Source organism: Cyprinus carpio, chromosome B3 (genome assembly GCF_018340385.1).
Source record: "Cyprinus carpio isolate SPL01 chromosome B3, ASM1834038v1, whole genome shotgun sequence".
Lineage (NCBI taxonomy): Eukaryota > Metazoa > Chordata > Actinopteri > Cypriniformes > Cyprinidae > Cyprinus > Cyprinus carpio.
The window spans coordinates 17386521-17402895 of NC_056599.1; the positions used below are offsets into that span (position 1 = coordinate 17386521).

At 39.1% G+C, this 16375-nt stretch overlaps 1 protein-coding gene across 1 annotated transcript in view; it reads right to left on the bottom strand.

The window, feature by feature from the left end:
* LOC109110287 (cAMP-specific 3',5'-cyclic phosphodiesterase 4C-like) overlaps window positions 1–9467 on the bottom strand; it is a 59219-nt gene extending 49752 nt beyond the window's left edge. The window contains exon 1 of the mRNA XM_042720017.1: window positions 8286–9467. Within this exon, the coding sequence (XP_042575951.1) occupies window positions 8286–8581 (296 nt within the window). The 5' untranslated portion in view covers window positions 8582–9467. The remainder of the gene's footprint in view (window positions 1–8285) is intronic.
* Window positions 9468–16375: the final 6908 nt, after the last annotated feature.

Below are 16375 nucleotides of genomic sequence, written 5' to 3' on the forward strand. Positions count from 1 at the left end.
AAGGTACTTTTTATGCATTGGTTTCAATTGGTAGGGATTCTTGTATACTATTTACAATGGTATACCTCCAGTGAGATTTGAAAACTCTCATTCATTGATCATAAGACACGTTTAGGCTCAATGTGCCACTCTACTAAGGTTACAGCTGCAAAGAAAGTTATTAGAGATTGTGATGTATCACTGCAGTGCATAATGTATATTGGCTATCATACAATGCGTTCAAACATGCCTCATCCAATCAGACTTACACTGCGTAATTATTTTGACTAATTGGAATTTAACTCAAGTGTTACTAATTTAAAGGGGACATTAGATGCAAAATTCACTTTTACATAGTGTTTGCATATAAATGTCTTAGCAGTGTGTGGACACAACCACACTACAATGATAAAAATCCATTCACTCCTTTTTTTAAATCCCCCCATAGCCTAAAAGGTCTCAATAATCAAGCCGTTTTGATTTTGTGAACAGTATGACGCCATATTGCTCAGGCCCCGCCCATGGCCACTGACAGACTGTCCCATATTAGCATATTTACATCCTTAGCCAGTTGTATGCTGTCTGCCATTTTATCTGTGCTCGAGCAGCTCTAGCAACAACGTCTCGTGTTTTGTAGACATTTGTGGATGTAATTGTGAACATAAGAGAACACAGTGGATTAGTTTTGTTTTTGATGGTAACCGCCACCAAATACACAACAAAACAGAGGGGTGTGGTGAGCAATAGCTCATTATCATATCAAGAGACATGCACCGATTTGAAATCTACTTAGTATGAAATAAATGTATTTTAAATATATTACTTTTTTACTTGGGTCCATATGTATCATTAACTTCTTGTCAATGATTTTTGATTAACATCTAGTGTGTGTATATAATTCTCAATAAATGTTGCATATATAAGTATAATTACTGTAGGTAAATAAAGGTAGTCTGCTTCACTGCAAAAGCAGGTGTTCAGCAGCTATGTGAATCTACCCCATCAGCATCTGGCACTTACTTCAGGCCTAAATAATGCTAGAATTCAATCCTCTAATCAGATCTGTTACAGTAGATGTTGTGTTCTGTGGAAAAGCTCCTGGTTTTACTCTTCCAGGCATTAGGCGGAGAGGTAAGGGCAGGTCAAAAGAGGGTGAGCATGGTGCAGCTTAGCCTGTCTGTGCACGAAGAAAAACAGATGTCTCTAACCGTGACATCACATGCCCAAACCTGAGGGCCAACGTTATCCGTGAAGCTGGATGCCTAATGCTTCCTCATTAAATCACTCGACTGAGCTACAGTAATATGAAGGTTACAGACGAGCACAGGAACACATTTTGTCTCTCATATGGGAAACAAAAGCCTTACAGGAACACTACAGGCTGAATGCAGCATAAAGGGTTAGTTCACCCAAAAAAAATGACATTTCTGTAAACATTTACTCATGTTGTTGTTGTTTTTAATTCTTTCATGAAACACATTTCAAAAACTGTGCAGATTGCTTTTTTCCATGCAAATAAAATGAATGGGAACTGGAGCTTTCACGTTTTTATTTTCCATGGAAGAAATGCATATTGACTTGGAATCACATGAGGGTGAGTAAATGAATTAAAAATTTTTTTTTGCTGTCTATCTTTAAGCTCTATCGCTCCATCCAGTTGATTTCCACAACAAATAATATTGTATTGTCTCTAACAAAAAGCATTAAAAGTAATGCACTTACAATGGAAGTCCATGGGGAAATTGTACAGAGCCAGAACAAGCATGATAAATATACAATTAGCCCCTGCCCCTTTAATCAGCAATGTTAAAGTGCCCTTACTTGCAGTTAGTCTAATTTCTTAAGTGTCTATAAAAATAAACTGTTATGCTTTTTTATTTCTTAGACTGAGGGACTAAAATAAATAACTGTTCCATTCTTACCAAATAACAATTTGTACAAGAAACATACAAATCTCTAATATTACAGCAGCTTTTTACCAGTGTCAGATGTGAGACGGATGGGAATGTAACTACACAGTTTCCTCCAGGTATTATACACCTATTATCTCCTCGGTTTTACCTCATTTCCCCACATCTGGAGTGGACTGCATGAGCATTTGAAGAGGGTCTCGCGCTGTAAGCATGGAGTAATCCCATTAAACATTTTCAGAGGCTTTAACTTGTTAATAATCGTGTAGATCTCAGATAGCCAGGCTAATTACACAGAGCCGAGAAGAAGCAGAGGGAAACCGCAGGTATCTTGAGAGCAGGCAGACATGTCTGGGTGTGAGCTAAAAGCCTGGTGTTCTACTGTAAAGTGTCGTGGGGAACTGATGGATGGCACCGAGAATGCAAGGGCTTCGTGAAAGGCTGCAGTATCATTTACAGGGCTGAACCCACAGGGAATGGGAGAAGTAATAAATGACGGCAGAAAGTCTAATGGCGGGCAGTTCATTCAGCCACTGGGGGAATGGAAGGGAGAGGGAGAATTAGACGAGTTTGCCGGTCCTCTGATGATCTCTGCGGACATGGACGGCAGTGGGAAGAAATTATAGATTTAAAGATAGGCCAGTGGTGTGATTAACTCAGCGGTGCGCACGAGCAAAGTGCGTGAGAGACAATGTAAGTGGCACACAAGGCCCGGAGAAGAAAGCAAGCACAATGGGGAGCACAGAAGGCGGCGGGAGAAAAGAGAAAGCAAGGGGTACGGAGCGAAAATCAGACAAATAAGATGATAAAGAGAAGAGAGAATGAGAAAAGCAACGAGCAGACGGCTGAGATCGAAGTCAGTAATTTCCACGCACAAAGAATCATACGGACTGCGTGATGTGGAGGGAGGACGCTGAGAAGAGGAAACACAGGCACACATATGCTCAAAGCCAGAGATATGAGTAAGAGACACTCATCCATCACAAGAGGAAGGAGGGGCCAAAGCCACCAGACAATAACAGAGACTCAAGTGTTGGTGAGTTTCAATAAATCAGCGAGGGATCGTCGGGGCAACAAAGATGACATTTGGAAGAAACAGAAAAAAACACTCAAACACTGGATGCGGAGCATGTTGAGTGCTTTGAAGTATAAAAATTCTGAGAATCAGGAGGGCAGCAAAAGCAAATAAATGTGGAGCCAAGCTAAGCAATATATGGGAGGACAGATTGCATTTTCGGTGGTGGATTTGCGATGAAGATGCCTTGGGGTGAACAATAATAATGACCATTAGTGTGTACCTGTGGACTGCTTTGCATGGGGTATGAAGTATATTTACACAGATTGTTACATCTGCAATGGCAATGCAATTGTTGAGCTAATTAATCGCAGGTGTATCAAATGAAGCACTTAACGAGCTTGGCGCCATTCCAGTAGACTGTCAAATAAACACAGCGTAGTTCATCTATAGATTCACTCCTAGGCGCAACAAAGCAGACCAAAAACCAGCCGGTGACTGAAAATAATAAACACTCATTAACAACAACTGGGAACGATGTGACTTACAGGAAATCCGTGGGTTCTCAGAGATGGCAGCTTATTGAAAGTGTAACACATTTAGCAGCAATAAAACATATTTGCCTCAGCATATTAAAACAACATACTGCACATCAGGGATTGAAACTTCCTTTTGCCTTTTTGGGAAAAATGTATCTATTTTACACAAGCACAAAATGTAACCATGGCAACAGAACTGCAGGATGAGCTGTTCTTCTGTTCAGCGACGGTCATTCTCTCCTCAGTGGTAACTTCCCAGAGTGCACTGGGGTATGGGACACGTTCAATAATGCTACCTTCTTCCCAAGGTAAGGTTTCACAAATTAATTTCATGTGAAAGAAATAAAAGCTGCCAAACAGCCTTTGTCATCTGAGAAACGGTACTGCACGGAGTCCTATCAAGTTTTAATGACTGAAAGCAGAGCCAGCGAGTTTGGGAATACGAGTGACAGTTCAATATTTCAGTGGGAGGTACAGTTAAAAAGGCTCAAAAACAGTACAAGCTATGGCTGGAAGGTAGTAAACAATCAAAAATCAAAAATAGTTCCACCTACAAAAATAAAGCTGAACGATCAATCTTCAGCACCAAAGTGTTCAAAACTCTGTTTGGAGTCATGGTGTTTCTAATAAATCAGTCATCATGCTTCCTCTAAAAACTGGTGCATTAAAAAGTAATGGACAAGTGTATACAGGTAGGAAAAATACTGTCAGAGAAAACAATGGGCTTCTTTTGGTCCAAAGGGTCTGAAGGGTTGAAGATCCTGAGAGAACTGCTGATTACTTCTCTAGTTGTGCTCGGTCACATCGCCTCCAGTAATTGAACTGAGAGCAGATATGCCCCTATGGGTTTACTTTCCATTTTATTTAGCGTCTTCTAGAAACTTGTATAAGATAAGACTGTTCCTACAAACATCTACCTGGAAATGGTTCAGACTACCTTCATTCACTCAGTCAACAGCACTTGTGGCAAAATTAGGGTCCTAAGAAATATGTTTTATTTTTTTCCCAAATTCTTCGTTTCTCATTTTAATTTTTCTGGATTCTGTTTTAATGGTTTCATTAAATCACATTTTTTAAATCAAATTTTAATAATCAAAATGATGTCTCATGAATTCAATTCATAAATCTTTAATAATTTAATAACTTGTTGAATATTTAACAATAATAGTTCCCTATTATTTTTTTATAAATCCTGTGGTGTTTTTTTTCCTCTGGATCCTGTGTTTTATGATGTGATACAAATTTATAAATTACAAACAATGGTAATCAAATCAGTGCATAAAACTTAAAATTGTGCATAAAAAGTACATACAATCTAATAAATGAAATTTGAAAAATACCTTTAATTTCTTGGAATAAAAAGAGCTGCATGACAGGGTATTATTGTTTAAATTAAAAGGACAAAAATAAATCATATTTGGCATTCTTTAAAAAAATCAATAATAAAATAAACTATAATTATTGTTATTATGAGTATAAAAAGTACATTCTGCTGTACAATAGTAAAATATATTTTTGTTATGTTAAACAGAAATGTTTGGGGGGTTTCTGTATGTATCTGACAGTAGCTTTTTTAAATGAAATGGTGAAATTCTTGTAAAGTGAATTCTTAGAGCAGCTCTGGATATGAAGTTCATTTGGAGTTTTCTCATTTAGTGGCATGGCAGATGCTGACAGCACTATGCCGCTTATTCACCCAGAGAAGCAGAACACGCAGATTTTATATTTAAAAAGTAATGACCTTTGCATATCTAAAAATACACATGCAAGTGCTTTATAACATTACAAGCTTCACATTTTTTAAATCCTTTAAAAATCATCCCCATTCACTTCCATTCTTCCATTACAGTTCTTCACTGGAACTTTGAGTTTTACTTTTTAAAGAAAACAAAGGAGGAGCTGCAGTTTTTTATAGTAATCAAAATTGTGCTGTTGATTGAGATTAACTTGCACTGAACCCTGAATATTCCTTTAAGGGTGATATAAGTCTGTCACGAAAGGGCATGAACTTCATCATCCTCATACACGTCACATGGCAAAACATTAGTTTAGAGGCATTAGTGTATCATTGGGCATGCAGCTGTGTATGAGGTTGATTTAAGTATAGCCCCAGGCTCAGAGGAACAGATGACATGGAGGGGGTCCTCTGGACTCAAAACAGTATATTACTTAAGCTCAATAAATACACACTGGGGGCAAGGCACTCTGCTTTGAGCTCCCATTAAAGGACCACCGGGATATCTGCGTAAAAAGAATAAATATAAAAATTTGTCACTGCGACGAAGACCCCTCCACCACATCTCTGTGATGTGACCATACATGCAAATTGCTCATTATCATCCGCGTCTTTCTCCAAAGCCTACAGCAACGCATGCGCAAACACACCAGCATAAAAAAACAAATATACATACACACCATCCCATCCATACATAAGTTAACAGCCTGATATCTAGCAAAAATATGCATATTTTAAATGACATAAACAGGTTTGAGATTTTATAAATGTCAATTTTTTTTTGTCGGTTTTGATGTCAAAACGTAAACAGAGATGCACACAAGACACCGACCATAAGGCATCACAATATTAATAATATTTTGATTTTCTGTAAAGCTGCCTTGAAACAATGTATATTGTGAAAAACGCTATACATATAAATATAATGAGCCTATCAGGTTTAGCTTAATCTGGTTATGACCTTTAATCAATAATAAAAAAACCTGTTTAAGCAGTTTTCGTGGCCTCACATTGTCAAGTTATTAAGAATAATCTGTTGAGGATTTTGCACGTAAACACACTTACTGACACAACAATACTGGATGACCTTTGGAGACCTGTGCCTTTGCTGGCACATCATGTTACAAAATGTGATGGGTGCGATGAGGAAGTGAGCAGATAGACATGGACATCTCACTCTGCTTCTTGAGACATCACATCAGCAGAGCCACACGCACTCACACGCAGCTTTATCTGTCTCTCGCACTGTGCCGTCCACCTACAGTAGAAGCTGGACAGTCCGAGCCAGTGCTGCTGCACTAATTCTTGGACTGGCTGTAAGCGTGTCCTGGGGAAGGGAATACAAATCAGGCTTCACTATACAGTCAGGCAGAGCTGGCCTGTCTCCCAGGAGCCTGCCGTGCAGACCGTCTGTGGCCTAGGCAAAAGTTGACAGGAAGGAAACCAGGGCTTTCGGCTCTCTGCCTCCCCTGGGGTTCATGGCCCTCACAGAAGCAGATTTTTACAGTAATAATCACCCAATTTGGTGAGGCGCCACTCAACGGAGTGGCACATTTTGCCTCTTCCAGCACTAACATCAGTCTGTATGCGCATCAGTCTACGTACAAGCACAGCAAGCAACACCCACACTTATCCTTGAGGGTAAAAGCAGTGTATTGTATGCTACCGCATATCGTGCAAACCCACAAAATCAACATGAATGTCAGGCTGACAAATGTGTTTCTCTGTAAAAAAACTAATTCGAGTTGATTATTTATAACAGCGCTACACAGTGCTGTGGTAGTGCAATCGAAAATCCAAGTAATACAGAGCTTCTAGGTGATTCTGTGCATGCTTCGGCTTGTTGGCCAATATTATATTGCATTTATACACTTTTGGATCTCCAAAGAACTATTCAGTGAGCATTTTCTAAAAGAACCATTTGTGACCCTGGACCACAAGTTAAGTCACTGGGGTATATTTGTAGCAATAGCCAAAAATACATTGTACGGGTCAAAATTATCAATTTTTCTTTTATGCCAAAAATCATTAGGATATTAAGAAAGATCATGTTCCATGAAGATATTTTGCAAATTTCCTACAGTAAATATATCAAATCTTAATTTTTGATTAGTAATATGAATTTATTATTATATTTTATAAATATTTTTATTTTTTTTTTTTTGAATTTCAGATTCCAGATTTTCAAATAGTTGTATCTCGGCCAAATATTGCCCTATCCTAACAAACCATAAATCAATGGAAAGCTTATTATTCATTTATTAATATAATATATAAATCTCGAATGACACTTAAGACTGGTTTTGTGAGCCAGGGTCACATTTTTTATTAGTGTGAAGAACATTTTAATAATTTAAAGAACCTTTTTTCACTATAAAGAACCTTTTTTTGCATTGGAAAGATTCTATGAATGCTAAATAATCTTTTTGGAACTAAAGATGCCAGTAAAGAACCTTTATTTTTAAAAGCACATTATATTATAATGTTATCATGAAGTTTATCATTCTGATATATTATCATAAAGCCAGAAGAGAGATACAGAACCACAAAACTACACTAAAATCATAGCTTGTTACAGTAAAAACAAACATTGTCTTAAACCGCCCATTTGATGTTGAAGCGCTTGATTAGATTATGCTAAATTTTTTTGGAATGCGCATATGGTGTCTGCACGTGCCAAGAGAGAAAGCGCATATGCCATGACTGTAATATGTAAATGACTGTAATATTCGTGCTTTTTTAGCGCTACACTTTATCAGTCACACTACACTTTGTGGTGTCCACAACACGGGAGCCCGGGCTCTCCAAAAACCCTATTACGTGCGCTTCTTCTACACTTTTAATTCAGCTGATTAGCATTATTAGTAATCAGTTATGCCATCAGCTGCTCATACTTCTGGGGGTTACGTTCGAGGCATTTCAAACTCACGCTCTCTGAGAGATGCTGGAGCCGTTACGCATAACGCATCATCAAGGATGCCCACGCGTCCCGCCTCTCCACACAAAGCACTATTAACCCTTCCAGCATCATCATTACCAGTTTTGGGCGTCCATCACACAGAAATAGCCCGTTTGCTCACACGCAATTAGTCACTCGGCTTGCTTACCGCTTGTTCCCAGCGCAGTTGCTCATGGACGCGCTGGTGGTTCCATGGAAAGACGATGGCCAGGACATGCGGGACTTCTTGAGCCCCGGCCGGTCACTCGTGTCCATGGCATTCGAGCGTTCTATCTGTCGGTGGTGATGCCGATCGGTGTCAGAGTAACCGCGGTGTTTGATCTTGATGGGGGTCCGTGGCTGTCTCCACAGATGCTGGGGAGGCTTGAGGGTCGCCTGTCCCTCCCGGGGAACCGGCAGCGAGAGAGACAGGCTCTTTTTAGAGCAAGGTGGCGGTTCCATCATAGTGCAAAATTAATAGATGTACCAAACGCAACGTGTTAAGAGGAATAAAAACTATATGGCTATGTATTCGTTAAGAAATCAACCCGTCTACTGTCCGTAGCTGACAAGTCTCCATGTCTAACAGCGGAATGTATTGAAAGCAGGTCCAAAGGCAATAAAGATTCAGTGCTTTTGTGAGAACTAATCACAGTGTTCAGATAACAGGTGATGGCGCAATGTCGTCCTGTCTTCTTGTCATCTCCGCAATTATGTCGTTGGTTAATCCTAAAAGTTCCCGTGTCTGAGAAAGGCTCCACTTTAAAACATCACAAGGCGTCGTATAGCTAGCATCCGCGCCAGTGAAGAAGTTTCTCATAGCGCGTCGGGACACTTATGTTCAGTAGGGATTTATTGCTTTTATCAACCGTCCCTCCAGACTGGTTTCCTGCCGCGATTATTGCTGCTAAAGACCGCACATGTCTCTCCAAGCTCTGGTGTCTCCAACTGGATGCATGAGAACTCTGCAATGTTGTGCATCTGGAACTAACGGCGACTAAAACTCAAGCTCGCTGTCAGGAGATTCACCTTCCACCTCCATTAAAACCTCGCCGCGAACAGTTTCATTAAGCGAATCATGTTGAATTTTGCCTGGAGAACAGCGCGCGTGGGATGATGGATGTATGAGAGAGATCCATGCACGCGGCTTCTTCGCGTCCTCGCTTTCTTCTTTCTTGAAGCATTCGTTCAATTCCACGAAAACATAATTGTAAACCAAAGTTCACCGATTTTCGTGCTGTAGTTTAGTTAGTTTTGCCGTCTTATCTCGTTCGTATCGTTCAGTTGTCGACAGATGTTAAATTATGGCATTTGAGAAACACTCCACCGTCTCTCTCTCTGTCTCTCTCTCTCTCTCTCTCTTATTTAAGAGTCCGCGCCTCGATGCAGTTTTCTCGTTCATTTAGACAAGATGGACCCAAACAGCTCCACTCGTCACTAGTTTTCCCTTATGAATTGATGTCGCATATAATTCAATTAAGTAAACAAATCGATTTTACCAGTAATGTGAGGTGCATTTGGAAATGACAAATCGCCATAATTATCTCTATCAATTTGAAATGAAATAAATATATAACGTGGTGGGGCTAATGATTTTAACCACATTAAACGGGGTATAGGATTTGTTAAATAACTGAAGTCTTATGCAAATTGATAACCATTTATATGAGCCTTTTTAGCACTTATGAAGATATTTCCTTTGATGTTTTTACCATAGTCAACATGGGTTATGGTAGCACATTGTTCTCAAAGGATGTCTGCTTAAACCCCTAAGGAGAATACCTGTAAAAATATATATCTTTCAGCATTCCCATTCATCTCAATGACAGTTGCTCGACTGGTGCAAGATCCCCATGTACACGATTTCAAATCTACCATTTTTCCTCATGGGCGCACAATTTTGCTGCCAGGTTATTTTGAGCGAACCATCTAATTACGGCAACAGACAAGGAAAAGGGTTTTTAAGAGCCCTCCAAGAATCACTAGAAACCATCTAGGCTACTCTTGTATAATAAAACAAAATATTACATATTCATTTAAATATTCTGAGAATATGAAAAAATATTTTATGCCTACTTTTAAATGGCCACTAACAAGGCCATGCTAACCAGCCAAACCTTGACCGTTTGAAACCCACAAATTGTTAGCTCCCACATTAGCACAATAAAATGACAATTCATATTCTGAGCTAGTTAATCCATCAAACTAATGGCATAGCAATATTTAGGAAGGAAACGTAATTGCGAAACATAATAACAGAATTGAACTCTTCTCCGGAGTGAACGCATCCTTTACAACATGTTGCTTCCTCTTTAATCCTCTTGTTGCAGGGCAATCTTTGGTGATTAGATAATTAATAACCTTCGCTTTCATGCCCACCCTTTGGCTTTCAAGTCAGAGTCACATTTTTTAGCCTGAAGACAGAACTTCTAGTTAATGTTTAATCCAGTGATTCCCAATGGTCTTGGATGTGTGTTCCTATCCGAAACAAAGATTTCAAATATTGGGAGTAGTCTACTTACAAACTAAAATGAGTTGTATCAGGTCAGTTTGATTATAGAATCAACCAAAACAGTACTGTAGGGTGGCCTCCAGGAACAGGGTTTGGGTTGAATTAATCTCTAGTTACTCAGCAAACTTCGACTGTATTAACGAAATAACCAAATACCCTTAAACGTCAAAGCATACATGTTGCTCGTCTAGATCCCTTATGCGTCTGTCTCATCTGGCTCTTATTTCCACTGTAAAGTTGACAGCGGCGATATTGATACTTCACTTATAATTAGATTGCACTCACTCATGTATCACTGTGACGAAAGGCTTTTGCTTTTTTCGCCACATTGTTCCTGTTTACATTAACTCTCTGCTGTGATAATGGAGGTTTCTTTCAGTTGGACTTCTTTAAAGGTCATGCATCTCCGCGCCGCTGGGTACACGAAGCACAGCAGCAGTTTTATGTATACATTGACATATCCAATAGACAGACTGTGAAATATGCAAGTGGGCATGCGAGGGTGTCTATTGGACTTTTATATGGAATGAATAGCCTATTTGGTGTTGACGATAAATCCCGCTGAAGACTGAATTACTGCAGACAGCTTAAACAAAAGGGCTCCCTTTTAAATTCCCAATGTGCACCTTAATGGAAATGTCAAGCACTTTCAATTTATTCTGCTTATTCTAGATCAGAATAGACAAATTCACAGCTCACTTACCCTTCTTTCCCCTTTCACCCCATAAGTTAGCCTGAAATATCACAGCTTGCACACTGATACGGGGCAGTAATGTATCTTAGTCAAAATAATAAGGCCAGTGTTCAGAGTGCACCTGGTACGGCGCATCTTCAGCGAGCAGTTTGTCTGCTCCTATTTTCACTTTGTGAGGAGCGTATGCTACTTCTCAGCCCACTCAGAAGCACACATGCATAGACGAGCACTGAAACATGAAAGGCGATTTCTCAATGTAATGCCAAGAAAAGCTTTTCGTCTGGCTGGTGTCCCAAACCATAGTCTTAGCATGAGGGCACCGATGCGTTTGGGAAAAGGCTGTAAAATATTAATTTGATCCTCTGGGGAATGGACTAATGAATGCAATGTAAGTGCAGTTGGTCGTGCATCTAGCACCTGTATCACAGAACAGTAAATATGGAATGCACTTGGGCTTGAATGATGTGTAACCGCCTCCTACACTAGGATATGTGGTATGTTTTGTCACTTGGCGTCTGAAGAAGCCGAATATTAGTCCAGAACGAGGCATGCCTATTTTCAGTCTTTTCTGCAGCTCTGTGCAAGGAGGGAGCACTTTGTTCATCTTGTTTACCAGGCTATTACCTGGTTCTGTCCACTTTCTTAAACACCCTCTGCTAATACTGTACTTGGACAGAGACATTTATTTGAGCAAAACATGCAGCAAAATATAAAAATTTTATTTAAGTTAAATTTTAATATATTTTAAAATATAATTTATTCCTGTGATGGTCTCCCATCTTTAGTTTCCTTCAGAAATCATTCTATGTGTTGATTTGCTGCTCAAGAAATATTTATTATTATTATCAATGTTAAAAACAGTTGTGCTGCTTAATATTTTTGTAGAAACTCTTTTTTTTCTTCCTCAGGATTTTTGATGAAAAGAGAGAACTGAAGAACCACATTTATTTGAAATATTTTGAAAAATCCTAAACATATTTAATGTCTCTTTTATCAGTTTAATGCTTAACAGAAGTATTATTTCTTTCAAAAACAAAAATATATCTGACCTCAAACATTTGACTCTTAGTGTATGATAAAAAAACCCTCATCTAAATGTAGAATATACACATATAACAAACAGATAGAAAAACTTTATAATAATATTGCATAATCATCTGCACAAAATGATGCAAATGCAGAAAAGATCAGGCCAGTTTTCACATTTTTGTTTAAGTGTGTCATATTTGGTTTAATTTTGCACTTGCAGTTTTTGGTCTAAGCAAATTTGATGTTAAACAATGACAAAATAACTAAACTTAATGGAAATTTTTGTTGAAAGACAAAAACTACAAGCACAAAAAAAAGACCTGCGCAAAAAGAACACTGGCAGAAAGAAATGATTGAGAAACCCAAGAACTCAGCACCAGATCATTCAAAGACATTAATGACGAGTTCCTGGAAAAAGCGAACACGAGAACAATGTGGTTTTCTGGAAGAATAAACTAAGTACTCTCCAACCGCTTAATTGCACTTTAAGTGAGTTGCAGAAGTTGTGAAAGCAGAGGCTGAGGAGTGTCAAGATGGGCCTGGAGATAGGGTTGAGTGTCATTTAGAGCAGGCGGCCGGCCAGGGTGACCTCGTGCTTGTAGTTCACCATGCACCATTAACATCCACTCTCATTACCTAGCGGCCCATCATCTCAGACGCAGACAATATCGGCAGCATTAACACTACCCGCAAGATACGATTTTCCATTCCAGCTGATGGAGGAAGAGGATGACATGTCAAGCCTCACTAGACGATGATTCATACGAACCAGACACCGCTTACCCCCCGAGAACCGAGTTGTTCTAGAACATTCTGGCGCAGTGAGAGTTAATGCTATCCAATCACCTCCTGCATGTTTTATTCTCCTCGCCTTTCTTCTGTTCAGCATTTTGGGAAATCACAGGTTTCTACAGCAGAGTCAACACCAACAGTGCAGGGGGACTGTGTGGGTGGAAAAATGAAAGGCAGAATTCTAAATGCATCTGACATATTGTCCACTCCTCTCCCTTAGAGCGCTCGAAGGTAGACATCTAGCAGAGCTTCTCCGTCCAGAAAGAATTACAGAGCTTTGTAGAAAATGGAAATCTGAGCATAAGTGCACATACGTCAGAACATAATAATAGGGATTGCTTGTAGTGCACTCGAGTGCCGTTCTCTATTAACATCTGCAGCGACATGCAAAGAGCATGGGAAGTCATCCAGTTAGACCGAGCTTATTAAAACATGCGGCGGTCCATTTGTCTTATTGATCTGCCTATGCTCCGTAACAGCATGCTTCCATTTGCATTAAATCCACCATTGCCTTTTTAGATGCCCTTTGGCTTCTTGAGTGTTTATTCCTCTTGTTTAGCAGCTCAGTGCCAAGAGGGAAGGGGCACCTAGGCTTAGCTTGGGGTTGAAGGGCATGGAAACAAAGGACGCCGGACATAGTTTTTTTGAAAAGAGGGCGAGTGGGAAATATCTTCCCATTACCTCCAGCGCTAATTCTTTGTGGAAAACATTCCACACCAAAACAGAATTCGAGAGGGGAACCTTGACATTACTCCCCGATAAAAGGGAGTGGAAAATGTTGACATTTTCCTATTTCTAAATGATAATGTCAAGCCACCCTATGAGTATCTCCTTCTCTGAAAAGTCAATTTAAAGTCTCTTGTTACAGCAGTGTGAGGCCTGTATTGACATTTCTCTACTCTACAAGGATATTTATCGCAGATTGTTTGTGTTTATTGATGAGTAATCCTAATCTTCAAATCTTAACCTTTGGCGCTGACAGAGTGGGTGCAGAGTGACTTTTTCAGGCGGCCAGGTCCAGCAGGGACGGCCTTTTTCAGCAGCCAAATCTAACTCCATGGGGCTTTCACTCACGTCAGAAGAGGAATTCTCTGCTCTCCAAAGTACACAATATAACGCCATATCAGCATGCATATCATTAAATTATTCACTATACATGAGTTCCTCTCATGCATTAGTAAAAAACAACACTACACTTGCCCTGTGTGTGCAATAAATATGACTTATAATCAAAGATACATTTCCGTTTTCTTTCTAGATGTGTTTTTTGGGGACAGAAATATTTTAGGGCAAGAACTGTTCAGGAATGTATTTCATTTTCACTTCAGAATGCTTAGACATGGTAAATTAGGAGAGAAAACCCCTTTCTGTAATCCAGTAGGTTCTGCTTTTTGTCAGTTGTCTATCAGGGACACTCGATTGGCTGACGGCGCCACTAGAATGCTCACAGTCACAAGCCCTTCACTGGCGTGACTTGAATTGAATTTAAGCAGATATTAAGGTGACAGTGTGGAGATCTGAGCAGAGGTGTAACAAGAGAAGTTGTGATGCAGCAAAGTTGCGCTCAAGGGCAAATGATGAGGGCTATTGGTTGGCAAAAGTCTTTATTTTCATTATGTTGTGGGTTGTAAAGCAACAGGACTGCCTTATTGTCATATTAAGGTATCAAGGATGACACCTAACCTTGCATGCCATCAAAAAATCTGGTGCATATTGTTTATTCCGACCAAGAATTTAGACAGAAAAAGGCCATCTGACAGAAATTAACAAAGACTAGCCACATTGTTTGTGACTTACAATGAATGGTGGATTTTTCCAAAGCTGGTGTTAATAAATCCCAACTATAAGATTTTTGGAGGATATGCGAAATACAAATTTCTTTTTTAAAAGAGGTGCCGTTAATGTAAAATACTAAATCAAATATTCTATGTAAATTTATGCATTTTGACAATTTGGCTGAATAATTAAATAATGAGAGACAAATCCAATAACAGAATCCAGGTCAAAGACACACATCTGAATATAGTCTTACATTTTTAATTTGAAGCGATGCCATAATAGTAATAGATTATGACGGATTCAGACTGATTTTACTCAACAGTCCTATAAGTTATAATGAAAGCTGAAGTTTCTGCAATGTACATGTGTTTCACAGAATTATTAAATAATAACTCAAGATTATTAAGAGCATAACCATGTGTTAAGAGGGAAATTAAAAGTGTGTGTATCTTACCCTATACATTATCAATAAGAAAAAGAAAGATAAAAGTCTAAAATGTGTTTTAAAACAAATTATATTGATAAAAGTCTTGTGATAATAGCCTCCCTTTGATATTTAAATGAAAATGGCACTTTTTTTGTCTTTGACAACCTGTGAATGTAAATTATGCTTAAATTTTATATTAGAAACAACTTTCTTCAGTGTGTTAGATCTTTCAATTCTCCACACAGTCGTAAAGACAACACTAAATAAATGATTGAAAATGCACACTGAAAAAGTATCAAAAGCTTGCACTCAACAAACTCTGTAAACTATGTCTACTAGTTGAGACTACTTGACACCAAAAGCTTTAACAAAGCTGGAGGCCACAGTGCTTTGACCTTCAACTCGAAGATCTGGTGAGAGAGGTCTTGGCCGGGAGAAAAGGGAGTTCAGTCCAATCAACATTAAGCTTGAGGATACAGTAAACATCTAGTTTGAAATGTCAGAGGAATATGCAGTGAAAAAATGAAGTGCGACATCCGAATGAATGAGAGATGTGACAAAAGAGTAGATGTGATTGGAAGACCCTACTAGATGGTGAAGAGAAGAACTCCAAGTACTCATCTCCGAGGAGCCCAGTGGTGAAGCTCCTAGAGCCACTCCTTCTACTGACTTAATAAATCTAATTAACCAAGATGATGACACTTGCCCAGAAAACTGCACATGCTGGATTCAGAAGTTGAGTCCGTGTAGGAGATGGTGGCTAGGAGGAATGAAAATGGGGATAAGATAAATGGCTAGATATTTGGAAGTGGGGCACGTTTTGGTTTATTTCAGTTTCTTGGAGACAAGATTGAGTTTCTACTTTCTAAAAGTTCCAGGTCAGGTTGACTTTACACTGAAATCATCAAGCTGAAGAGCATCCTGAATGTTTGCCCAAAATGATTGTGAGATAAAATCAGATGTAGTTTTTCAATGTGAAAAATACTGAATAGTAAGATCAGGATAGGAAATTTGGGAATTTCCATC